This window comes from Muscardinus avellanarius (genome assembly GCF_963383645.1).
Source record: "Muscardinus avellanarius genome assembly, chromosome: 6".
Taxonomy (NCBI): domain Eukaryota; kingdom Metazoa; phylum Chordata; class Mammalia; order Rodentia; family Gliridae; genus Muscardinus; species Muscardinus avellanarius.
Window position 1 is genome coordinate 19,913,811 of NC_137791.1, and position 27,467 is coordinate 19,941,277.

Sequence of the window (27,467 nt, forward strand, 5' to 3'; positions counted from 1 at the left end):
CTGGCTCAACCTGATCCACAGGGCTGTGGTTTGGAATTATCTGTGGAGGAATTAGCATTGGAATCTGATCGTTGTACACTGCTTATCTAGTGATGCCTTGACAGATTTGGGGAAGAGGCATCTTGCCCTCCAACAGAACCCAGGGACTTGGCAAATTTGATATTTGCAATAGAGCAGCATCCACAATCTTTTTTTATAAGGAATAGGATGTTCCGTTATCTCCCTTTTGCTTCAGTAGAGCCCTCTAGTTGTGGGGCCCCTGTACTTGGCCATTGACTATAAATGTCTATTTATAGTCATCTTGGGGGTACAGCTTTCTTCGTGTATGTTCCATTGACTTCTTTCCAACTTCAAGGAGAGACCTTGCTGTTCTAACTGCCCAGCATCCTGATGTCCCTTGACATATCTGCTAAGGTATAATGGGTAAATCTGGTATTTGTGTTGTGTGCTTGGAAACACTAAATCCTATCTTATTTTGCTATGCTGTGGGTTCTAGGATATATGGAGGTCTTGTTTTAATCCAGAATATTGATTATTCATATAAATTTTCATAAAGCCTCATAATGAAAAGTTGACTTTTTCCTCAATTGAAGACACAGTCCGAATTTTGTAGTAGCTTCTCTACTGCTTAATACTTTTTAAATAATTGTTTTGCATAGGTCTTACAGGTTTTAGTTTCACTGATTTTTGTTATGACAGTAAAGATTATTTTTTTAACTTGATGCCATTATTGGAATTAAGTTTTTCCTGTCTACGAACTGTTTGGCTATGTCACTGTATCAAAATAAAGCAGGAGTGGGTCATGGTGGCACACAGCCTATAATCCTGGTACTTGGGAGACTGAGACAGGAGGATGGCAAATTTGAAACCAGTCTTAGCAATTTATCGAGGCCTTCTGCAACTTAGTGAGACCCTGTTTCCAAATAAAATAGGGCTGAATACATAGCTCAGGGGCCTTCTACCGATAGATAGATAGATAGATAGATAGAGAGATAGATAAGTAAAGGGGGCTTCATGCTGAAGCTTTCTCTAGAATTCAGGGGACAGTTGAGAGTGGTAGAACATTGGAACATTGATCTCAGACTCATACAGGCCTGGCTTACCTCCTTTTGCTTTTTAAAACCTTGGAGACCTCATATAAGTTACTTAACCCAACTAAGGCTTAGCAAGATTATCAGTCGAAGAGGAATAATAACATCCGGCCTCTGGATTGTTGTAAGGTTACAAGATACCGCCTGTAATAAAAGCTGCTCCCTGCACCAATGGAAGCAGCCACCTGCTGGGGGTTTCCTTCCCTCTGAGACTCTAATCTGATCTTCTTAGTTTAACTTGACCCCAACTTCCTGGTTCATCAGTCCCATAAGTTTCTCAATAGACAGTTCTCTGCCGTGTTGGAGAAGCCAATGTTGACCTGAAGTTGGTTGTTTTGAGCAGTTGCTGGAGGCCTTGGCTTGGCCCCCTCCTCTGTCTGAGGATCCCTGACAGGAGGAGGCTCTTAGATTCAAAGTAATGAAGGCAATAGGAACCCCCTGGGACCCAGTCCAATCTGTGAATTATTCTGAGCATGATGGGTGTCTCCCCTGTCACAGCCCAGCAGGTAACTCATCCGTCTGCTCAGAAAGTAACCACAGGATTTCTCCTAGCAGGGCAGTTTTGTGCTCATTCTGAGCTCAGCTAGACCCTGTTGGCATCTTCAGCTGCCATTTCCCATTCTGGGATGGTAGAAATCTTCCTGCCAGTGACCCTGCAGGACTACAATGCTCAGGTCTCCAAAGCCCCAGGATTCATGCAGGTGAATCTAGAACTCCTTTCTGCTCAGCTAGCAGCAAACCCAAGTTTAATGCTCTGAGATCTGAGAACTGCAGCGATCCACCTGGCAGGAAGGGAGATGGAGTTCAGGAGTGTTCTCGGAGTGAAAGACTGGCCTGAGATGTCATTCTAAGACAGTTCTCTTAAAGCAAAGCCAAGAATGCCTATGGAGCCTCAGTATCCACCAGTAGAGGCCCGAGTGATAGCCATGGCCACCCTCCTGCAAGAGATCTCCTCGGCATCTCTCCTCTCTGCCAGCCCACACATTTCTTGCAAACAACAGTTTTTCAAGGATGAGCAAGTGATTGCTTTTACATGCAAACTTGATGGATTGACTGGCTCCCTCATGCATGAGAGGCCATGGGAGCAATGGCTCCCAAGAACTTTGGCTCCAACAAAGCACAGGGCATGTGCAGGTAGGCCCCAGGGAGTCCTGTGCCACTGAGCCAGGAGGACAGAGGAGTGGGGAGCAGGGCCTTCTCCTGCAAGGGAAGCTCACCAGCCTTGGCTTCATCTCCTCTACTCCATCTTGGGCGCTCCAATCCAGGGGTGAGCTCTGGTGGCCCACTGCTGCCTGTCTTTGTAAATAAGTTTTTTCTAATTGTTTTTTGTTTTGTTTATTTGTTTGGGTTTTTTTTGTGTGTGTGGTACTGGGGATCCTGGAAGCCCTTCTATCTTCAGACTACACTCCCAGACCTATTTTTTTTGGGGGGGAAGGGAACAGGGTCTCTTAAGCCAGCATAGCTGGCTTTGAACCTGTGAGATCCTCCTGTTTCCACCTCCTAAGCACGGGGATTACAAGCGTGCACCACCATGCCCGGATTTTTTTTTTTAAGTTTTTATTGGTGCATTGTAATCATACATCTTAATGGGATACAAGATGGTGGAGACATACATGCACACATCACTTTACCCAATTCCTAGCCCATTCCCTTCCCCTCCCTCCTTCTCATGTTTGGTTTAGTGATTGACATTGATATATTCGATATAAGTACATCATGTGCATTAGAGAATTTCTGTCTTCCTCCAATCTCCTCAGTTAGGTCGCCTTAGTTGCTCATCTATAGTATCTCCTTTGTCATCTAGAGTTCCTCCTATGACCTGTTTTCTCCCTAGCTTCTGGCATATTAAGAAGAGCATCTGATTTCTGACTAATCTCACTTAGCATAATGTCTTCCAGTTTAATCCATTTCCCTGTAAATGACATAATTGTATTTTTCTTTATGGCTGAGTAAAATTCATCATGTACATATCCCATAGTTTTGTAATCCATTCATCTGTTGATGGACATCTTGGCTGGTTCCATAGTTTGGCTATGGTGAATTATGCAGCTATGAACATAGATACACATGCATTAGTTTGGTAGTTTGGTTTCCTTTCTTTTGGGTAGATACCCAGAGGTGGTATTGCTGGATCATATGATAAGTTTGTTCTCATTCTTCTGAGGATCCTCCGTAGTGTTTTCAAAAGTGGTTGCACTAATTTGCAATCCCACCGACAATGTTAGAGTTTCCACTTCTCCACATCCATACTAGCATTTGTTGTTGTTTGTGTTTTGAATGATGGCCATTCTAATTGGAGTTAGGTCAAATTTCAGGGTAGTTTTGATTTGCATCTCTCTGATTGCTAATGATGTTGAGCTTTTTTTCATGCATTTATTGGCCATTTGAATTTCTTCTTTCATGAAGTGTCTATTTAGTTCACTTGCCCATTTTTTGATTGGGTTATGTTCTCAGTGCTGAGTTTTTTGCGTTCTCTGTATATTCTAGAAATTAGTCCTCTATTGGAGGAGTAGTTAGCAAAAATCTCCCATTCTGTTGGCTCTCTGTTGAGGTTCATGATAGTTTCCTTTGCTATTCAGCTTAATGCAATCCCATGTTACTGATTTGCCTTTTAGTTTCTTGTGCCTTTGGGGTTTCATTGAGAAAGTTTTTATCTGTGCCTATGTATTGCAGTGTTGTACCAATGCCCTCTTCAAGGGGCCACAAGGTCTCTGATATAATTTCCAAGTCTTTGATCCATCTTGAATTGACTCATGTGCAGGGTGAGAAAGTGGGATTTATTTCCATTTTCCTACATATGTTTAACCAGTTTTGCCAACACCATTTGTTGAACAGGCTTTTTTTCCAGTTTATGTTTTTGGCCTCGTTGTCAAAAATCAATTGGCTCTAAGTGTGCAGATTTGCTGCTGAGTCTTCTATTCTGCTCCATTGGTCTATGTGTCTGTTTTTGTGTCAGTGCCATACTGTTTTTTTTTTTTTAAATTACTATGGCTTCGTAGTATACTTTAAAGTCAGATATTATGATTCCTCCTGTATGGTTTTTATTGCTGAGAACTACTTTGGCTACTGGGTTTTTTATTGTTCCAAATGAATTTAAAGACTGATCTTTTCTATGTCTATGAAGAATGACCTTGGTAATTTAATGGGGTATTGTGTTGAATCTGTAGATCACTTTTGGATGTATGGCCATTTTGATATTTTTTCTGCCTATCCATTTACATGGAAGATCTTTACATCTTGTAAGGTCTTTTTCCATTTCTTTTTTCAAACCGATCTATTCAGAAAAGCACACATTTCTTAAAATCTAGTTTCAAGAATAGCAGTTATGTGCTTGATGTGTGCTAAAGGTAACCATGTGTGTGCATGGTGTGCATACCTGCACCTGGGGTGTGCTACGTCTGAGCTACACTCCCAGGCCTAATTATTGGTAGTGGTATTGGGGATTGAACCCAGGGATGTTCTACCTCTAGCCACACCCCCAGTGCTATTTTATTTTGAATCAGGTCCTTGCTAAATTTTTGCAAACTATTGGCCTTGAACTTTTGGTCCTACTGTCTCGGCCTTCCGAGCACTGGGATTACAGGCGTGCTCCACCAGGTCTATTTCAGGAGATTTTCTAATAAACTTTTACATGTCTTATTTTGGGGGGTGGTTACTGGAGATTGAACCCAGAGGCGCTCTAACTCAAAGCTGTACCTTCAGCCTGATTTTATTTCTTATCTGAAAACAGGGTCTCCGTAGGTTGCTGTGAGCCTCACTAAGTAGCTGAGGCTGGCTTTGAACCTGCGATTGTCCTGTCTCAGCCTCCTAAATTCTGGGATTACAAGCGTGTGCCACCGAGCTTACTTCACATGTCTTTTCTTGTCAGCAAACCATTCAAAATTTTCCTTCTGTGTTTTGGATATCTGCAGGTATGTGATCATAATTTTAAAAGGCCTTTAGTGTTTTGGTGATCCAAAAGCCTGTTTGGAATTTTTCTTTTTATAACCTATTGCTTAAGGTAAGACTTTTATTTTGAAATGCATCTAGGTTTACAGTAAAGCTGAAATAGTACAACATTCCTCCGTACCCTTCACCCTCTTTCCCCTCTTATAAATATTTTAAAGAACCATAGTACCTTTGTTTGTTTTTTTAGAGTGTATGCCAGACATGGTGGCCCTTACCCCTAATCCCAGTACTTGGGAGGCTGTGACAGGAGGATCACAGATTCAAGGTTAGCCTCCGCAACTTGGCGATACCTTATATCAAAATAAAAAGGGTTGGGACTATATCTGAGAAGCAGTATCCCTGGGTTCAACCCCCAGTACCCTCACCCCTAAAATAGTGTTGGTACCATATTTCTGTCTTAATTGCATCCTTTGTGGAGATTTCACCAGTTTCCCCAAAACTATTTTTTTAATTCAACCCCCACAGTGTATTTAATAATCCTTGATTCTTTTTTAAAATGATGATATCCACTTTATAGCTTTGTGATTTTTCTTCTTTGGCGTACTTACTTATGATCTTTTCATTGGTGATGATGTAACCCTAGACCCAGAAGCAGGGTCTGACTTAGAAATACAGCTACTGATAAAGACTTCATTTATTATTGCACTCTGAACAACCATGTTATTACTCATTTACTAACTCCAGTCAGTGTTGTGCGCATTATACCTATCAGCCGTTTAAATCATAGAGTGCCCCAGCCTATTAATAATTAACCTCCCCCATTTTATCTGAGAAGAGTTTAAATTATTTGGCCAAGATTTAGTCTTGGTTATCCAGGGCGTGGGCTAATAATACCCGCTGTGCACTGCCCACTGGGTGGCACCCTGACGTCATTCTCTTATACCACAGCCTCTAGCTAGGAAGTCCCATCCTTTCCTTTTGCTTAATTATTATTATTATTATTATTATTATTATTATTATTATTATTACTATTATTATTATTTTGGTACTGGAGGTTGAACCCAGGGACATCCCACCTCTGAGCTATACCTCAGCCCTTTCCTCCTCCTCCACATCCTCCTCCTCCACGTCCTCCTCATCCTCCTCCTCCACATCCTCCTCCTCCTCCTCCTCCTCCACATCCTCCTCCACATCCTCCTCCTCCTCCTCCTCCTCCTTCTTCTTCTTCTGTGGTAGTGGGGATTTTTTTGAAATAGTCTTGCTAAGTTGCCAAGGCTGACTTCGAACCTGAGATCCTCTCGTCTCAGCCTCCCGAGTCCTGGAATTGTAGGCGTGCACCACCATACCCTGCTCTCATCCTTTGGTTAATTTCCAGTGATGAAAAAAAATGAGCATTGGGCGATGAAGCCACACAGGGGCACACAACCAGCAAACTTCAGCGCTGGCTTTGGAGCCCAGGGCCAGGCACTCGCGGTCACCTGATGATTGGCCATGGTCACTCACCTGGCTGTGGGTTCCTGGAGAGCCGACGTCACAGCCCCTGGGCTTCCCAGGGCCTGGCACTGTGCCCTGTACGTACTTCTGAGACTGTGAGCGGTGGGTGAGCGGGCTCCTTTTGAAAACCTGTCCTGTGGTCAGCGAAGGCCTCTTGCAGCCCTGTGGGTTACAAGTCTCGGCTTTTGCTTCTCCTCTCTTCTTCTTGATGCGTTCTCTTGAACCACACGATACGCTTGCTTGTGGATTCTTCTCTCTCTGGCATTTATTTGAGCAGAGATTTCCCCATACCCTACAGATCTACAATATTTCCTTCTGTCTTTATTAACATTTTCAAACACTTTTGCCCAGGACAGCTGTTCTCGACTTATGCTGTACATTTCCCAGACTGGCATGAAAGATCATTTCACTAATGTGTTAGCTCCTGCTCGGAGACCTTGCAAATGAGGTTTTAAAAATCTTTCATTCCACTGTGAGCTTCTGCTTCGACTCGGATGTGATAGAGTCAGTCAACTCTCAGTGTCTGGAGGACGCAGTCACTGCGGATAAGCAGTCGTTTCCTGGCTCTGTTTTCTCCGCTCAACCCCTTTGGATCTTAGATTGTGCTCGGCCCTCCCAAGAGCTTGGGATCGGGCGCGTGTGTTACCAGCACTGCCTGCGGCCCGCCCTTCTATGCAGGAAATGTTTGTTCAGTGCTGGAGTTCTCTGGGGACTGGTGCAGCTGGTGGCCCTTTGCACAGATCAGGCCCTCGCCCCCTCCCGCCTTTCTGCAGTGTTTGTACTCGGAAAGTTTTTAACATGCAGGGAGCATAGAGTCTAGGACGGGAGGAGATTGGATCACAGTTTGAATCAGAAGCAGCCTGCACTGCTGGTTTGTGACATTTTATACAAGTAAACTCTGTAAAGTGTCCCCATAGACTGAAACCATAATTTCATGGTTCCCCCACACACGCCATCTTAAAACCTATAGGGTTTTTCTCTGAAATGCAGACTCCATTTTCAAGAGTATTGACTCTTTTTCTTTCCTTTCCCCTTTTTTCTCTTTCTCCTTCCTTCCTCCCTCCCTCCCTTCCACTGGAGATTGCACCCAGGGCTATTCTTCCTCTGAGCCACACCTCCAGCCCTACTTTGTTTTTTATTTTGAAAACAGGGTCTAAGTAACTTGCTGGGCATATTGCTAAGTTGCTAAGGCTGGCCTCAAGCCTGAGAGCCTCCTGTCTCAGCCTTCCAAGTGCTGGGATTGCAGGGGTGCGCCACCACACCTGATGTGCTGATTCTTTTCATAGCAGAGTTCCCACAGACACAGATGCACCTTCTGTGCCCTGCACATCGCCCACCCACCCGCTCCTGGGACTTACCTTTGCCTCCTTAGGACTGGCCGTGTAGGTGTTCGCTACTGGTGCTTTCAGGACCACACTTCTGGGTTAGCTGTTTAAAACCCCCGTGTTTTCCTAGGGAGCCACCCTTCTTCCCGCTGATTCCTTTTCCTCGAGAAGGATGTGGTCCACTCGGGGGAAGGTGGTGCTGTTGACCCTTGGCTGCTGACTCGGAGGAGTCCATCGTGAGAAAAGATGCTTCCGGTGTGGTGTGTTATGCTGGGAAGATCAGGAAGTGGCTTAAGTCATTCTCTTCATTTCTGTTCTGGTAACTGAGGTTTCTGGCCTTTAAGGAAGACTGGACGTCTTTCTCCATTTTTTGAAAACCACAACTTGGCTTTCTAGGAACTTGTGGCACACAGATGCTTTTTGTAACCATTCAGCAGCTCATCACTAAATAGATTTGGGTTGTGTCCACTCCAGTCTCCCCAGTCAAAAGGCCTTGGTTAGCTGGACATGGCGGCGGACGCTTGTCATCCCGGCATTTGGGAGGCTGAGACAGGAGGATAGGGGTTCGAAGACAGCCTCAGCTACTACTTAGTGAGGCCTTTTGCAACTCAGTGAGACCCTGTTTTAAAAAATAAAGAATAAGCTAGGCGTGGTGGCGCACACTCGTAATCCCCGCACTTGGGAGGCTGAGACAGGAGGATCGCACAGGTTCGAAGCTAGCCTCAGCTACTTAGTGAGGCTCTCAGCAACTTAGTGAGACCCTGTTTCCAAATAAAATAGAAAATAGGTCTGGGAGTATAGCCCAGAGGCAGAAAGCCTCTGGGTTCCACCCCCAGGACCCCCAAAATTAAATAAATAAAAAATAAATAATAAAATATAGGGCTGGGGATGTCTTTCAAAGGTATAGAATGCCCCTGGGTTCTATCCCTAGTACTGCAAAACAAAAAAACAAAAAACAACAACAACAACAACAAAACAAAACAAAAAGTCCTTTGTTAAAGGAGCAGAAAGAAGCAGGAAATAAATAGGTGGTATCTTTTTTTAATTTAAATTTGAGAAGTGGCAGAGGCATACATTCAAAGTATTAAGTTCTAGTACCTACTAAGTTTTTTATTCTGGTACCACCATACTTTTTTTTTATCTTTAACACAAAGAATTTCTCTGCAGGGTTTTCAGCATTCACAAAAAAATGGCCTCTTTTCTCAGATGATACTATCAAAGAACAGCGAGGGCTCTGAGATTTTTCTCTCTTCCACCCTACTGAGGTAGCCTGCCTGCCAGGGCTTTATGGATGCTGGAAGAAGATGTGGAACCCTGGACCAGGGCTGAAGGCCTCCACTGATCATAGGGAGAACAATAGTCAAGCAGCAGGGTGCTCGGCACCCACAGGGCCATGCTTCATGGGCCAGGTGGCGCCCAGAGCTAAGGACACCCAAGTCTTCTTTGGTAGGGTAAAGTTCCCTTCTTCTTCTTCCAGAGACACATGGTCTCTGTCTTCTGGGGCTGTTGGCCTGATAGATCTGAAAAGGACAGTACAGAACAAAGGTTGTCTGAACCTCTTGCTGCCTAGATGTACAGAAACAGGAGAGACCGTGGAGAGACCAACAGGAGAGAGTGTGGAGAACTTCTATCTGTGCTTTGGAGGGTGGGTAGAGCCATTCCAGATGGATGGGGGAGATAGCTGATTCATTTTTTACTTGGATGCCTTCGGACTCTTACTCTCTCCTAGAGCCCACATTGACAAAAATTGGAATTCTATGGGCTGCCACCCCCAAATGCTTGGTGTTCTTCAAAATGTTCCAAATCGAAGAAAAGAGAATATCAGCAATTATCTTGTAAGACATATTTTTTATATGGCTTTTTAAAAAGTTACTAAGTTTTTAAAATTTAATTTAAATTATTATTATTATTATTATTATTATTATTATTATTATTAGTGGTGGTGGTACTGGGATTACTGGAAACCCTTCTACCTCCAAGTTACACTCCCAGACACCTATTTTTTTATTTTTTTATTTTTTATTTATTTATTTTTTTTGTGGGTCTAGGGATGGAACCCAAGGGCATTCGAACTCTGGGCTACATCCCCAGCCCTATTTTTTTATTCTTTATATTGAAACCAGGTCTCACCGAGTTGCAGAGGGCCTCACTAAGTAGCTGAGGCTGTCCGCGAACCACGATCCTCCTCCGGTCTCAGCCTCCCAAATGCTGGGATTACAAGCGTGCGCTACCACACCCAGCTTATATTTTTATTTGGAAACAGGGTCTCTTAAGCCAGCACGGCTGGCTTCGATCCTGCGTGATCCTTCTGTTTCCGTCTCTCAAGCGTGGGGATTACAAGCGTGCACCACCACGTCCGGCTAAGTTGTTTTTTAAAAAAATACTTGGGCTCTGGGTTCAATCCCCAGTTTCAAAAAAAAAAAAAAAAAAGATAAAAACCCACTTTGGTTGCTGTGTGAAGTTCATATTAGGGGTCAAAGTGATACAATCATTCATGTTCACAGCACTTGATATAGCTCCTTAAAATAGAGGAATGAAATTTTAAAGAATTGAAATTTAAAAAGATTTTTAGCCAGGCATCATGGTGACACACACCTGTAATCCCACTGCTTGGGTGCTGAAACAGGAGGATCACAGGTTCAAAGCCAGCCCCTACAACTTAGTGAGGCCCTCAGCAACTGCTGAAAATCCTGTTTCCAAATAAAATAGGGCTGGGAGTGGTATTTTTTTGTTGTTGTTGGTATTGGGGTTCCTGGAAACCCTTCTACCTCTGGGCTACACTCCCAGACACCTATTTTTTATATTTTATTTGGAAACAGGGTCTCTTAAACCAGCGCGGCTGGCTTTGAACCTGCGCGACCCTTCTGTCTCTGCCTCCCAAGCGCGGGGATTACAAGCGTGCACCACGCTCAGCTTGGGAGTGTGTTTGGAGGTAGAATGCCCCTGGGTTTAATTCCCAATACCACAACAAACAAATAAAATCTCTTATAAAAAATTACCAAATTCTGGAAAATAGTAAGTTTTGATCATATAATAAAGCTCTTTTGGATACATTTTTGCTCTCAGAAAAGTTGGACAGTTTGCTTTTGTGAGAAACCACTGATTGCTGCCCCCTCTGACCTGCCCTGATAGAGGCATAGACTCCTGTGAGTTGAGTATATTTACTTCCTTCTTGCCTCAGCCCCTCCGTTTCGCAGGGGCAAGACTATGAAAAGTTTCTTCTGTCCAGGCAGCTCCTCTTCACTGTTTCCAAAACCTTGCTTTGCTACGCTGGTCTCCCTTGCACGGGGGCTTCAGGTTCGTGGCATCCTCATCTCCATAGCGACTGTTTTCAGTCTCGCGTTTTCCCGGCCCCTTCTCAGTGACACGGCTTACAAAGTATGTTCCCATGTGGGATTCTGAAGTCAGGAGAGAGCCATCCGGCTGAGGCTTCTGAGCTACCATGGAAGAAGTCCACAAATGCAGGTGCAGAAATTTGAATCTCAGTGAGAAGTGTGAAGGGTTGTCTTGGTGAACTGGTTAGTTCTGGATTACACAGCACAGCTTGTTTGTACCCGAACAACACAGAAAGAAAATAGGAGACAAAGTAATAAAAACAGGCGCACTTTGAGCAGGGATGACTGATTGAGTTCCCAATTTGGGACAGGATGGAGAAAAACCAAGCTAAGGCCCTTGCCGTGTGCATCTGTTCTTCCAGTAAGCCTTTCGCCTTCCGAACGCACCACGAGGTATTTTTGTTTTCCTTTCAGAAGCAAAAAGAAAACCATGGAGAGTTTTCTTTCCTTTTTAAAGAAAGATGTGAGAATTAAATAGATGATAGCTATGCATTTTACGACCTTTGTTTTTAAAGGGCCTCGTAAATGCAGGTGCAGCGTCTCTCTTCACACTGTCGTGGTCCTCCCTCTGAGCAGATGGATGGCCATCGCGTAGTCACTGGCCTGTTTATGACGGGGCAGCCTGGATGGAGGTGTGCCTGCAGCTCATCTCCCGCCATCTTCCTCTCTTCAGGGACCTTGAATAATTGCTGCGAGATTAAGTAGCAATTGGTTGGCTAACTGCACCCTTAAATTCTCTGCCAGAGCTTCTTCCTTCACTCTTTTCCTGATTAGTAAGATACTATTCAAGATTCACTCTGTGAATCCTGTGACTTTTGTAGCTAGCCATTTGTACCACTTTCAGATTTATGGGTTTCATGGCTTGGAGTAAAATAGGTTTTCTTAACCCCAACAAATGGCCACACGGAGGAATTATAAATAAGTTCTTTAAAGAATAATGGTTTTTGAATGGCCTTCCCCCTTTTAAGGCCATAAGAGAGGAAACCCATGTTTTACGTTTCCACTCTATCAATACTGTAGTGTTTTGTGCACCTGATTTAGAGAATTCGATTTGGGCATTAGGAGTCTAAATCGGTCATGCGAATGCTGAGCAAAGGCTTCACACTCCTAGTGCTCTAACTGGCTTTGTGAGGACAAGAAAAAGGATTGAGGACCTGCTTTTGCCACAGATTGCAAGAGAAATATCTGATGCCAGCTATCATCTACATAAAAGAAAAAAAAATTGCACATTTATGTGTTTAAAGAGCCCTCTAGGAGCGCATTCACTAACTTAATTTTTTTTAGCTTGAAATATTCAATGTTCAGGTCATCAAAGATCTATGGTTGTGCCTTGACTTCTCCCTTCTACTCCAGGCTTTCGCCCTTTCTAGAGGAATCTAGGTTGCTAGTGCCATTTTTCTCCCTAAAGTTGCCACTCTTCAGTGTTCAGAGCTTTAGACAGTAAAATGCTGTGTGTCATCTTTGGTAGCGACACGCCCTGGGCTTAACTCTAGATTCTTGTGACTTTTCCTGATGAGCGGAAGAAACAAATACAGCCGGTCTTCATCTTGGGAAGGTCCAGCTTAAGATGTTGGCACTTTATGAAGGTCTGCCAATGATACTTATGCAGTAGAAACATTACTTTGAGTTCTGGTCTTCTCTGGTCTTTTCTAGGCTGGCGATGGGTTGTGCAGTCTTTGGGGGCATCAAAGACTGTTAGCTTCCTAACCTGAGAGAAGACAGCTATCACCCCTGTGGTGTGCTCTTGATAAGCTGGGATGTTTGGTAGGTTAGGTACAATAAGTATACGTTTGGCTTATGATATTGTCAATTTACATTTTGCATTTACAAAATGTAACCCCACTGGGAAAGGAGGACCTCAAAAGTCCGACCCACAACTAGGCACAGTGGTGTGTAACTATAATCCCAGTATGTGGGAGGCTGAGACAGGAGGATTGAAAGTTCAAAAACAACCTCAGCAATGTTAGTGAGTCTCTCAACAGCCCAGCAAGACCCTGTTGCAAAAAATAAAAAGGGTAAGGGGTGCATTTTGGAGGTTGAAAGCCCCTGGGTTCAATCCTCAATATCCAAAAGAAAAAAAAAGTTCACACCACTATTTTGAGTAATTGGATTCTGGTTTTCTGATTAGTGAACCAATATGGTACCAAGTTACACCAGATTGGATTTACCATAAATCTAAAGAAGAGCAATACAGAATTTCTCGTTTGGGGTTGTAGCTGGTTTGGGTGGTTGGTACCTGTCGTTTGGGCTGTAGTCCCGGAAGGGCCAAGGAGGACTCTGCCTTCACGTATCTCGAGGGGCTGGAACCTGGCACACTGGCTGTGGACAGTCGTGCCGTTGGGCATATGGTGTCCAATGGCCTCTGTCTGTACTGTTAATCCTATCTTTCAAACTTCCATCCTTAGTCCAAGCCAGACCCGGTCATCCATGGTCCAGTGGCTCAACCCACAGTCTCCGGCCATACTCAGTTCCAACCCAGCTGTCACACCTCCATCACCCCGGTCATCGCCCTCCCCCATGTCTCCTGCAGCTGCCATCTTGGACAGGACTCCTGACAGGTACAGAGCTTGGAGGACAAGGTGAAGTAGGGGGCAGCGCGCGCACACACGAGTGGTTTGATGAACCTGTGTTCTCTCATAAAAGAGAAAAATGAGTTGTTATATTGTATTATTTAGAAAAGGATGTCCAGCAAAACGTCTGTACATGTTCAGTCGAGAGGCACCTTTTATTTATTTATTTATTTATTTATTTATTTATTTATTTATTTATTTATGTGGTACTGGGGATGGAACCCTTCTACCACCGGGCTACACTCCCAGACCTATTATATATATATATATATTTTTTTTTTTTTATTTGGAATAACGGTCTCTTAAGCCAGTGAGGCTGGCTTTGAACTTACATGATCTTCCTGTCTCTGCCTCCCAAGTGCGGGATTACAAGTGTGCGCCACCACGCCTGGCTTATTTTTTTTATTTTTGAAACAGGGTCTCACTGAGTTGCGAAGGGTCTCACAAAGTAGCTGAGGCTGTCCATGAAGCGCGATCCTCCGGTCTCAGCCTCCCAGATGCTGGGATTACAAGTGTGCGCCACCATGCCCGGCTAGATGCAACTTTTAAAAAAATGTTTTGAGCCAGGCGTGGTGGTGCACGCTTATAATCCCAGCATTCTGGAGGCTGAGACCAGAGGATCGCAGTTCGTGGACAGCCTCAGCTACTTAGTGAGGCCTTTCACAATTTAGTGAGACCCGTTTCAATATAAAGAATAAAAAATAGGGCAGGGGGTGTAGCTTTGAGGTCAAATGCCTCTGGGTTCCATCCCCAGACAAATAAATAAATAAATAAATAAATAAATAAATAAATAAATAATAAATAAATAAATTTCAAGCAAGCTGTGGTGGCATAAACCTGTAATCCCAGGATTTGGGAGGTTGAGACAGGAAGAGCGCAGATTCAAGGCCAGTCTCAGCAATTTAGTAAGCCTCTCAGCAACTTAGACCCTGTTTCACTAAGTAAAATAAAGAATAAAAGAATAAAATGGGGCTGGGAGTATCTTTTAGAAGTAGAATGCTCCTGGATTCAATTCTGAGTACCAAGAAAATATATATTTTTTGATTGATGGTTGGCTGAAATTGCAGCTACAGAATCCCAAATGGGTAGGACCCCCTGTGTGCTCCTCGGAGGAACTGGCTCCGTGCGACCTGCTTCTACCAACTCTGGCTCTCTGGGGCTCATTGGGCATTTATGCAAGGACTTATTTTGAAAGAACTTCTTGCAAACGAACATAAAGCGCATTTCTTTGTTTTAAAGGAACGCAAACCAGGCACTGCAAACATTAATTTACATGGCCTTAAATGACCAGTTTGGTAGAGGACCGAAGAGCTGGCCTTTGGCAAGCCTGTCTGCTTGGGCATCCATCGGCCCAGGTGGTTCTTACCATGGCGGCTTCCCCTGTGCAGTGAGGCTGGGCATTTCCTTCTGCTTCCGTTTTGACCTGCCTAAGAAGAGGGCTTTCATCCTTACCCAGTATGCCCCTTTTTCTCAAGGGCACAGAGGATGCTTGGAGAAGCTGTGAGAGGTCCAGCCTGCGTGCCTCTCTGGGGGTTGGGTGGAGATAAAGAAGGTCCTCCCCACTTGGAGGGGAGCAGGTGGTCATGGCAGGGGGTGGAGTCAGCGGGGCTCATCTCAGTGAGCCTGGTTAGCGTGTATCTTCACTTTCTCTAACGCGAGGCGTTGTCCTGACAATGTCCAGCCTCCGGATCAGGCACCCCGCCAAGCAGGGAGGATGATCAGGCCACTTGGTTGAGGGGAGAGCTTCACATTTGTACCCTGACCTTGCCTGAGGTTCACCTCCTTCTAATTCTCCTTTTGGAGGGAGTCGCCCCACTGGTCACATGGAAATGAGATTTGGGAAGTGGGGTTCAGGGGAACCCCCAGGGCTTCTCTTTGGGCATTGCAGGTTCTGATTCTTCCCTGTTTCCTCTGCAGCAGCGTGATCAACCGGAAGGCTCGCGCGGTGTACCCCTGCGAAGCGGAGCACAGCTCGGAACTGTCTTTTGAGATCGGAGCCATCTTTGAGGATGGTGAGTGCTCATGGGAGCTTTGTTGTGGGATATGCCCCCCCCCCCACAGCATCTCTCACGCACAGGGTGCCGTCACTAATGTGGCAGCCTCGTGACTGGACAGGAGGACTCCCAGGGCTGTATGTTGGTGGCTGGAACCACTTTCTCCTTATGGAAAGAAGCTAGTGCCACTTGGAGTTAAGAAGTATCTCTGATTTACTTCCAGAGCCCTAACCAAGCCTCCTCGGTGCCTCCTTTGCAGACCTGCAAAGAGTCCCAGGCTCACAACATCTTCACGTCCATGCCCCTCAGGGTTTGCATTTTTGCCTGTGTGAGCAGTGTGTGAATCTCCAGGAGGGTGGCGGATCGTCGAGTGTTTAACGTTCACACACCGACATTTAGCAGCTGTGCCCGGTTTAATATTTTACAAATTTCTCCTATGGTTCAGTATATTTCCCCGCCCGCTCTTGATTTCCGCCCTCCCTTGTCCTGCTCATTATGAAATTCATTGGTTGCTGTGGAAACAGTGATGTCATGTGTGGGCGGAGCTCCCCAAAGAGTTGTGGGGAAGCTGGGGAGCCCGGTCGCCTGGATTATTTGGAATGGCTTATTAGCCCGAGTGTTTGGAGTCTGTGGACTATTTCAGCAGAGTGCAGAGTGGCGTGTTGCCGGTAATGCAGCATTTGCTGACGATTGTGTTTTAGAAAGCAAGTCGCCTCATTTAGAATAGATTTCTGTGCATGTGAGGTGTGTGCTCCTGAGAGCCAGGGACTCCTGGTAACATCAGAAAACAAACAATACCACCCGCATACGACGGGATAACCCTTGCTGGGGAAGTTTGTTCTTGGAGTAGAAGCAAAGGTCATTCCTCTGTCACACTAACATGGATGCATGCAGTTAGGCTAGTAGCCTATGGCCGCACATCTGCTTTTCTTCCAGCTTGTCACACTTGGCCACAGCAGATGCAGAAGGGATGGCAGAGATAGGAATCTTGAAACTTGCCCATTTTCCGGGCGTGGTGGCGCACGCTTGTAATCCCTGCGCTTGGGAGGCTGAGACAGGAGGATCGCACAGGTTCAAAGCCAGCTTCCGCTACTTAGTGAGGCTCTCAGCAACTTGTGAGACCCTGTTTCCAAATAAAATATAAAATAGGTCTGGGAGTATAACCCGGAGGTAGAAAGCCTCTGGGTTCCACCCCCAGAACCACACAAAAAAAAGAAACTCGCCCATTCAAGAAATGGTAGCCGGGCGTGGTGGCGCACTCTTGTAATTCCAGCATTAGGGAGGATCATGGTTCAAAGACAGCCTCAGCTACTTGGCGAGGCCCTTCACAGCGCAGTAAGACCCTGTTTCAAAAATAAAAACAACTAAAAAATAGGGCTGAGAGTGTCACTCGGAGGTCGAATGCCCCTGGTTTCCATCCCCAGTACCGCAAAGGAAAGGAAAAAAAGAAATGGTGATGCATTTTTACTTGGTGTGATTAGATCTGTTAGGAACCTCTAAAAACCCTTACACAGCATGGTTCGTGTGTTACCTGGGTGTAAGGGTGGCTTAGACTGCAGGTAACAGAACTGAACTGACTAAATCGGTTATGAAAATGGGTGAGCTTACAGGACACTAAGTCTGGAAGTGGGGTGCTCCAGGGTTAACTAATTCATACTCATGAAGATGTCTTCAAAGACCAGAGTATTTCCATCTCTCATCATGCAGATATGAATCTCTGGTGGGGCTTTTCTGTTGAGGACTAGAGGGCCACTCTCAACTGTAGCAGAACTTACTATCTCATCCTTGTATTCCCTCCCTCCTTTAGTTTTAGGAGTGAGAAGTGTTTTCTAGAACTTTCTTCCTGGTGTACCTGCGCTCACATCTCAGTAGTCAACACTGGGTCAAATGCTCACCTTAAGCCCATCACAGCAAGAACTTTGAGTTGTGTGAACCATACTGTGCATATGAGGTCTCCTTTGTGTCCAAAGCCCCATGAATGAGGGTCTAAGACAAACCAGGGTTGCCAACATGGAGAAAGGGACACAGCCTAGGAGATATAGGCTCTCCAGCTCTAAAGTTCCATAGTGAATTGCTGGAGCTTTCCTAAAAAGGACAGCGTGTGTGTGTACACATACATGTACACACATACATACCAGTATCTTGGGTATTTTATTTTTAGGAGAAAATGACAGCAGGTAGTGGCTCTATAAACTGCACTTTTTCTTTTTTCTTTTTCCTTTTTTTAATTGGTGCATTGTAGTCATACATCTTACTGGGGTACGAGACAGTAGAGGTGTACTTACTCTCTCTGAGATAGACCGTGGCTCCTCTGCCTCCTGTGTGGCCCTGGGCAGGATCTTCTAGGCATCACGCTCCTCATCCTTGTCTTCGTGGGTACCTGCCAGAGGTCAGGACAGCATTTGGGGCTCCTGGAAGATAGGGTGTTGAGGGCCTCAGACAGCTGTGGGACTTGTGTCTGACCGGAACACCACACGAGGCACATCGTGTCAGGCTGTGGATGTGACCGTGTTCTCAGCCAAGTCACGTCTCCCTCGGCTTCGGTGGCCTGTAGCGCAGATGTCCTGCTCGGTCCTTGTTGGCTGGCTGGGGACCCAGGGTGTCCCTTCCCTAAGGTTCTGTCCTCCTAAGTGCCTTGACAACATGTTGACACCTTCGGCCTCCCCAGATATGTGAGCTCTGTGTCCTCCAGATACCTCCCTGATTCTTTATGGTGCAGATGAGCTTACTGGAAGGCGCCAGGAGGGATGCTGTTTCCTGGGGACAGTTCTTAGAGGGCACAGTAAGTCAAAGGCCTTCGCCAGGCTCATTCTTTCTCTGTGTGTGTCCACGTCTTCATCTTCAGCGCATTGTTGATCTTGGCTAGGTAAAAGCACATGCTCACTCTGAACATACTGGATGAAACCCTTCCTCGTGTGGCTGTTGAAGGGTCTTCCCTTTCTGACAGTCAGCGCAGAGCAAGCCAGAGGGGCAGATGATGGGAATTCAACTTCTGTGGAGCTGGGTGGTTCTCCAAGATGCCACTCTTTGCAACCCAGCCCACAGGAATGTCCCCCAGAACAGTCCTTTTCTGCAGACCAGCGACACTTAGCGTCCCTGAGACATCCAAGGCATTTTCCCATGGTCACTTTTTGGCGCGTCTTCTAGCGTTTGCACACACTCCTGCAATGCAGTCCATTTTTGAACTCCTACAGGCAGCAAAGGAAATGAGTTCATAACATTCAGTGGCCCTTGGAGAAAACAATCCAGGTCAGGCTGACCCCTGGGCTGCTTTGGCAGTAGATTCATGATTTGGAATATATACAGCAATGCGAAATCCTAACCCAGGGTGTGAAAAGGAAAGGGGTCCATAACTGTTCTTGCTCTTTGCTCTGGACTTCAAATGAATTCAAATCCTTGGCTGAGAATTTGTTCCTGTAGCCTGGGGAATTGTGTCTCATCCTACACCAGGAGGGCAGCTAGAGTCCCAGTGATAGCCATAAGGACCTTTCCTTTGTCCCTGGGCCTGGGGACACCCCAGAAATACATTTTGCTGCTGGCCCTGCAGCTGCCCCAGACTCTTGAGTGAGATATGGGGAGCAGTTGCTTGGCCAGGGCTGCCCAACAGGAGCAGCATCTGCCGGGCACATCACCTCCGGACCCAGCCCGTGCCCAGCTCCACACATCTGGCTGCATGCCGAGGCATCCCCCTGGCAGGAGGGCTGGTGGCCTCATGGCTAAAGGATGGCAGAGCTCCTGGGTTGAGACCTCAGCCCAGGTGATGACAGAACGGGGGCCACCATGTTTCCTGCCCATAGAACTGGAAAAGCAGACACCCCATTTTGTGGGCAGTTCTGTGTGGAGGAGGCCCCTTATGAGCTCTGCTTGAATCATTTATGCCCGCCAGGGTGGCATCATTGTACTGGGGTCCTGCAGTCATCCGGCCTGCCCTGAGACCATGTGAACAAGTGAATGAATGAATGAACAGATACCTCTGCAGTTTTCACGAACAAGCCAGGGATAGTGTGGGGACCTTCCTCGTCTCTACACTTACACTCTGTGGATGGAGATGGAGTCTCACTGCTCCTGGCTGGCTGCTGGGCTGAATGTCTCTTGGGAGCCCCGTTAGACTCCCAGCGGTTTCCATGGAAACGTAAGTGATACTTGTCAGAACAAGGCTGATTTCTGAACTTTTCCTTAAAAATAACTTGGCTAAAAAGCCAGGCGTGGTGGTGCACACCTGTAATCTTGGTACTTGGGAGGCTAAAGCAGGAGAATTGCAGATTCAAAGCCAGCCTTGGCAACGTAGTGCCAGGCCTGGGGTTGATTCTCGGTACTATATACACATAAAACCCCAACAGTATGGTGGCTAAAGAGCCTTTTTCTCCTGGAGACTGGAGATGCTTTTTTGCAGGTCCCTGGTCCTCTCCCACGAGACTACCTCTGTCTAGAGGCCTCTGGGTGATCTGGGCCTGTACCCATCTGATGATCGAGTGGAAGCTGAGCCTTTTCTAGAAAGATTCTGGTTCTGTAGACTGGAGTGCCTGTCCTCATATACCCTGGGACCTTTCAAGATTACTGGTCTCCGAGACCAGTGTGGTCAAGTAGCTTTGGTCAGGACCCTCCCAGTGCAGGAACCACCTGTCCAGAAGCCAGAAGCCCCTGTGGCCCTCTCCTCCCCTCAGTAATCTCCTCTGCCCTTTCCCAGCTTAGCCATAAAGATCTGAGTTTCTTCATGTTGATCAGGAGTGGGGCACTTAGGGTCATTTTTATTAGCTTGGGTGTTCATTGAACTCTATTGGTGAAGTGACACAGTTACATGCCACATAGCACCCCAGGAAAGTTATTTAAGTAGCAACACAAAGAAAATGAACACATCTTGCTCTTTCACCACTAAAGAGTCTGTGTTGAGCCGGCACACAGGCCCAGACCGATGGAGGACGGGGCGGGCATGCTCGATCTTGACAGGGCCATGGAGGTGGTCTGGTTGGAGGGAACTTGGTGTGGAGAAATCTGTGCTCAGAATTTACAGGTTGAGTGAGCGATGGGTAAAGGATACTTTTGTTTTGCTCTTGGTATATAATGAATTACTTCCCTGTTGTGGGTAGGATATGGGAATGGTGTGTTTTTGTCTTCATGGTATAAATACTCATTTTGACTTTTGCAACAACTTTTCATGAGATGTTATTTACCCCCTTTTATTCTGTGTGTGTGTGTGTGTGTGTGTGTGTGTGTGTGTGTGTGTGTGTGTGGTATTGGGGATTGAACCTAGGGCATTCTACCTCTGACCTATACCCACAGCCCTATTTTTATTCTTTATTTTGAAACAGGGTCTCATTAAGTTGCGGAGAGCTTCACTACGTAGCTGAGGCTGGCTTCGAACCTGCAATACTTCTGTCTCAGCCTCTCAAGTATTGCAATTACAAGCGTGTGTCACCATGCCCAGCTTTTACCCTCTTATAAAAATGGACAACAGTAAGGCAGGCGGCACTGGATAAATCACCCAGGGCCCCTTACCCAGCCGGAGCCAGGAATCCTGCCCAGATCTCCCATCATCTGGCTTCCCTTACTCTCATTTTTTTAAAAAATACTTTTCTTGGTGCATTATAGCCTCACATCATAATGTACCTTATAGTGATAGTGACATATGTGCAAATAATATCATGTATGGGGAAGCGGGGAAGTGGAGAGGGAGCCAGGGGAAACCCTTCTGTCTTTTGAAGTCAATGAGCTCCCCTACATGTGTATTCTTGTACTCCTGAACGTGCCTGTGTTAATCAGCATTGTCCAGAGAAAGGGAACCAAGTAGGGATGTGTGTGTATGTGTGTGTGTGTGTGTGTGTGTTGAATGGCTTATTTAATATATATATATATATATATATATATATATATATATATATATATATTTTTTTTTTTTTTTTTGGTGATACTGGGGTTCCTGGAAACCCTTCTACCTCCAGGTTACATTCTCAGACCTATTTTATTATATTTTTTTATTTGGAAACAGGGTCTCTTAAGCCAGTGAGGCTGGCTTTGAACCAGCGCAATCCTCCTGCCTCCGCCTCCCAAGTACGGGGCTTACAAGCGTGTGCCACCATGCCTGGCTCTGAATGGATTAAAGAATTGACTTGTGTGATTGTGGGCTGACAGATCCAAAATCTTCAAGGTCGGCCAACAGGCTGAAGACCCAGGACCCAGGAGAGAACTGTAGTTTGCGTCTCAAGGCAGACAGCTGCCTGCAGGATGCCTCTTTTTTGGGGGTCAGGCTTTTTTTTTTTTTTTTAGGGCCTTCAGCTGATTGGATGAGACCCACCACCATGTGAAGGTGAAATTGGCTTTTTTCCAAGTCCACTAATTTATCTGTCCAGCATGAGCAGCCTTTAAAAAAAAAATCTTACCCTGAAAAAAAATGTTATCGAGGGTGTGAAGCAAGTGGCTTGCTGCTGGGTCACCTTGGGGTCCCATCTCTGATTTGTGTGTAGATTCATGTATCGCACACACAGTCACACACCTGATGCTGGGGCTCAGTGCTGGGGAACATGCGTTCTCGGTACATGTTCGTCATTCGCTGGCCTGCGTTCGCCCGGGCTGGAGAGTCTGGGTGTGTCCTCCTCGAGTGTGGGTGTGTGGCTGGGGCCCCGGCAGCATGGGGCGCCCCGGTGGGAGGGGACACTGAAGCTGACAACTGCAGTGGATTGGGGTGTCCGACCCGGAGGTTGCGGCACATTAGTGGGCCATGAACTCAATTTGCTGAATTGTAAAAATAAAACAAGGTTGGGCATGGCGGCGCACGCTTGTAATCCCAGCAATTGGGCCAGAAGGATCGCAAATAGGGATGGGGGTGCAGTTCGGAGATAGAATGCCCCAGGGTTCCATCCCCAGTACTGCAAAAAATTAAAAACTAAAAAAAAAAAAAAAAAATAGAACAAGGAAAGAAGAGGTGTGGTGCAAAGTGAGGGTAAGTGCTACTCATTAGACACACCGTATACTTCTGTGCACTTGGGCTGTTGATATAAGATAGTTCTCATGTTGGGATCCAAAGCTGCTTCTCAGAGCCCACTCCTGGGCTGGTCTGTAGGGCGAACACACCCCTCTCCTCTGTGAGATTAACAACAGTCTTTCCTGGCCAAGGTCAGGGACCTCCCCTGGGGCCTGGCCACCCCTGGTGGCTTGTATTGTTTCCAAGCCCAGGTGGGTGTGGCTTGGGCCCCGTGGCTTTGCTGCCCTGCCTGTGGTCATTCCTGTGGAAATAGTAGCTGTCTCTAATAGAATAGGTATTTGTGAGTAGATACTTATGCATGCTTGCAGAATGTCAGGCTCTGTGTCCGGATGTGGAAAGGCCTATTTGCAGGAGCTCCATGGTCAGCATAGGCTTTGGACCATGAGTATAAGCCTTTCATATGTTGAGAAGGTTCTGGGAAGAGGAGGGACCATGCCATGAGGTCTCTAAGGAGGAAGGGTAACAGGTGCAATTCCCCAGGAACCAAACTGGAAGCCGGGGAGAGGGGGCAGTTAAAGGCTGCTACAGGAAGGCAGATGAGGATTGTGGGGGCCACCTGGGGGTGGGAGGGAAGAGGCCAAAGGGAACCCTTGGGCCGACTTGTGACTACTGGCACAGAGCGGGGTCCGGCTCTCTATGGCTTCTACTGGCGGGGTCCACCAGGCACGACAGGGTCTGCTGGTAAACACAGTTTCTCTTCCCTTATATAGTACAGACATCGAGGGAGCCCGGCTGGCTGGAAGGAACCCTGAATGGCAAGAGGGGGCTGATTCCACAGAATTACGTCAAGCTGCTATAGCTCCCGGCCTCGGAAGGCCCCCGCTGACCCTGGCATCCAAAGGCCTGCCTGGAGCCACAGAGATACCCTGCCTCTGCCCCCAAGACTGCAGCAAAGGAGCTACCCACCACGGAGACCCGTGGAGATCTGTGGGTCAGGACAAAAACGTTGGGGCCAAGAGAATGGACATTTCCATTGTTAACTGCCGGGGTTGGGATGTTTAATTATCCGGCCTACAGCATGAGCAAGAGGACAGCCAGCTGTCTGCCAAGCTGCCCCCACTGGCAACCACAGCACCAGACCACCAAGGACCCTCTCCTCCCCCCACACCTGCTGAGACTGTAAGAGACACCGTCCTCCCTGGCCGTGCTGGGCCCTGGTGTGGAGGGGCCCCTGCTCGTCCTGGAGAATGGGTCTCAACCTTGGGGGAAAGCACAGCTCTCCCCAAGCTGCCCCTTCCTGGACGGTACCCCACACTTGCACCACCCTCACAGAGCGCACGGGTGTATTTATAGTGGGCTTCTCCTCCGTGCACCTCACCTGTCTGCGGTGGGCACATCATCACTTCTTTGCCTCGCGGTCTCTCTGTAAATGAAATAAAAGTGTAATTTACTACTTGGTTTGTCTGGCCTAATGTGAGGAAGAGGTCGGGCAGTTCCTTTCCTCTAATGATTTACGATTTTGCAGCCACAGATGGAAAAATGGTGTTTCTCCGACGTGGTGCGTGCTGTCGGAGGGAGCCCTTCTTATAGGCCACAAGGCTGTGCCTGCGTGGTTGCGGCTGGGCTTTGTCTGACCAGTAAGTCCTCCTCCAGCCAGCCACAAGGGACTGTTTCCCAGAGGCTGGCGGGGCTGGAGCAGGGCTGGGCCGGTGCTGCCTCACCTGGTCTCCTGCTGGATGCTGCCCTCCGATGAGTTTCCCTGGGTAAGTCTCTCCTGCACCACCTGACAGGCAGTCTGTCTTAAGGAGGGTCCAAGGCTGCTGCTTCACATCTTCCTGGAGGGAATTTGGCCCCTGACAGCACCTGGGGCCGGTACCTCCTCATCCTCAGCCTGGACTCCTAGCTCGGCTCATCTCTCAAGAAGAAAGGACTTTGCCTTGGAGCATAAATCTTAGTTTTTGTTTTCTTTTGTTTTGTGATCTGGTACTGAGGATGGAACCCAGGGGCATTCTACCTCTGAGCTACACCCCCAGCCCAATAGTTTTATTCTTTATTTTGAAACGGGGTCTCACTAAGTTGCAAAGGGCCTCACTAAGTAGCTGAGGTTGTCTTCGAACCACGATCCTCCTGTCTCAGCCTCCCAAATGCTGGGATTACAAGTGTGTGCCACCACGCCTGGCTCAAAGTTCAGGTTTTTTCTTTTTTTTAAAATCGTTTATTTTGAAAGAGGGTCTTATTAAGTTGCCGAGGCTGGCCTTGTCCTCCTCTCTCTACCTCTCAAGTACTGGGAATACAGGTGTGCGCCATCATGCCTGGCTTTAGAGCTCAGTTTCTGTGGCCTCAGGATCCTGAAGCCAGCCCCTCGCCAGTGGCTGCTGGTGACAGGGAGCAGGGTAGGGGGAGACATGTCTTTGTTTCCTACAGGAGGGTCCAGTACTTGGCCGACTCCTCTCTTAAAATAGATCAGAAGAAGGATGTTGCCTCTTTCCCAGATAAACTCACATAGAGCTTGTGGTTTTTCTGGTTAATGGCACTGAGGTCACCTTGTTGGGACCAGATAAAGGGTGTCCAGTTCGAAGTTCCTATGGCGTGGCTCTCGAATATCCCCCCAAACTCCCATGTGTTAGAGGTTTGGTCCCAGCCTGTGGCGTTATTGGGAGAGGATAGTCTTTAAGGAGGGATGTAGTGGGAGGTTTTAGGTCACTGAAAGTGTGTCCTTGAAAGGGAATGTAGAACCCCAGTTTTTTCTTCTCTTTATTTTGTGTTCAGCCACTAGGTGACCGGTTTCCTCTGCCCCACAGCCCGTACCCTGGTGTTCTGCCTTGACACAAGCCAAAGCAGTGGAGCCAGTTGGTCGTGAACTGAAACCTCCTAAATTGTGAACCTAAAGAAAGAAACTTTCTTTTTATACGTTGATTACTTCAGGTATTTTGTCATAGTAACTGCCACACTAACACAGGAAGCCTGTGTGCATGGGAGAACATGCCTGTTGAAAGGATCTATATTGTAAAAGAAAGTAAGGAAAATTTCAATGCAACATAACTTAAAATACTAAATCATGGGCCCCATGGAACGTAATGAGAATGCTGAGGAGCCCGGGCTGCCCTACAAGAGCCACACAGAACTTTCCCTGGGCGTGACCCAGCTTAGCTCTGTGGGTGGGGTGGAGGCAGAACCTTTAGGACCCTGGCTTCTGGGCTCTCATTTCTTATCTCTGCTTGCTACTTGGAATGTGGAAGCGAAAGTTGGCTTGTGAGATGAGGTTACTGGTTTTGTCTACCTTTATACAAGTGCTCTGTAGGAAAGGCACACAGGCCAGCAGATATGGTGGCAGCCGTTAGCTGGGAAATGAGCCCTAATTGGGGTTTCCAGGGGCGTCACACCTGCCTAAGTGCACCAGGATTTGATTTATTTGCTCGCTTGTGGAAGCTTTCGTAGTGAGGCACATAGTCCACAGTGCTTTACCATTGCTCAGATAAAGAAGCTACCAGCTATGTTACCTTGGGCAAGGAAAACCCTCTTTCTGATTCTTTTCCTGGGTCCTCACAAGAAATGATACCCGGTGCCGGGCATGGTGGCGCACACTTGTAATCCCAGCATTTGGGAGGCTGAGATAGGAGGATCGCAGTTTGTGGACAGCCTTAGCTACTTAGTGAGGCCCTCTGCAACTCAGTGAGACCCTGTTTCAAAAATAAAGGATAGCCGGGCGTGGTGGCGCACGCTTGTAATCCCCGCGCTTGGGAGGCAGAGACAGGAGGATCGTGCAGGTTCGAAGCCAGCCGCGCGTGCTGGCTTAGGAGACCCTGTTTCCAAATAAAAATGTAAAAATAGGTCTGGGAGTGTAGTCCGGAGATAGAAGGGCTTCCAGGAACCCCAGTACCACCAAAAAAATAAAATAAAATAAAATAAAAAAATAAAGGCTAGCTGGGTGTGGTTGCGCACGCTTGTAATCCCCGTGCTTGGGAGGTGGAGACAGGAGGATTGCACAGGTTCGAAGCCAGAGGCGCTGGCTTAAGAGACCCTGTTTTCAAATAAAAATATAAAAATAGGTCTGGGAGTGTAGCCTGGAGGTAAAAGGGTTTCCAGGACTACCAAAAACAAAAAAATAAAGGATAAAAATGGAAACACTGACATTCTGAAAATTTTCTAGAGTCCCCCAAATGTTGGTACTGTGTCTTTCCTCACAGCTTTTGAGGAAACCCCTGATCACCCATCATGAAATAGTTGGCTAATGGGCATGCCATATAAAATTTATATATCCGCAGCAAATAATTAAAATCTATTCCATAAAATAAAAATGTTCTATGACTTCAATTTTAAATACATATTTGAAGACATCCATGGTTATATCCCATTAGAATCCATCATACAGGCTTATTAACTAATAGATCTTGGGATTCCAGCTTAGTGCTTGGATATATTGACTATGTAGGTTATACTACATAGAAAAGTGGAATATTTGCCATCCCAACTCGGGGAAAAAAACAACTAATATACAACCTTATAAAGGAAGGCCATCGCAGCAGTCTCAACACTAATTTTTTTTTTTTTTTTTTGGTACTGGGGGTAGAACCCAGAGGCTTTATACGTCTGGGCTATAGTCCCAGACCTATTTTATATTTTATTTGGAAACAGGGTCTCACTAAATTGCCGAGAGCCTCACGAAGAAGCTGAGGCTGGCTTCGAACCTGTGCCATTCTCCTGTCTCAGCCTCCCAAGCGCGGGGATTACAAGCATGTGCCACCACGCCCGGAGACACTAATTTTTCTTTTCTTTCTTTTTTTTTTTTTTTGGTGGTACTGGGGTTCCTGGAAGCCCTTCTACCTCTGGGCTACACTCCCAGACCTATTT

At 46.5% G+C, this 27,467-nt stretch overlaps 1 protein-coding gene across 3 annotated transcripts in view; it reads left to right on the forward strand.

The window, feature by feature from the left end:
- Positions 1–23,475, forward strand: part of ARHGAP10 (Rho GTPase activating protein 10) — a gene marked incomplete at both ends in the record, with an annotated part of 308,500 nt that extends 285,025 nt beyond the window's left edge. For 2 of the 3 annotated variants that reach the window (XM_080697718.1, XM_080697719.1), the window contains 3 exons: positions 13,539–13,691; positions 15,624–15,715; positions 23,387–23,475. In XM_080697718.1, coding sequence (XP_080553844.1) covers positions 13,539–13,691; positions 15,624–15,715; positions 23,387–23,475 — 334 coding nt within the window. The remainder of the gene's footprint in view (positions 1–13,538; positions 13,692–15,623; positions 15,716–23,386) is intronic. The other variant, XM_080697720.1, reaches the window with a different exon arrangement.
- Positions 23,476–27,467: the final 3,992 nt, after the last annotated feature.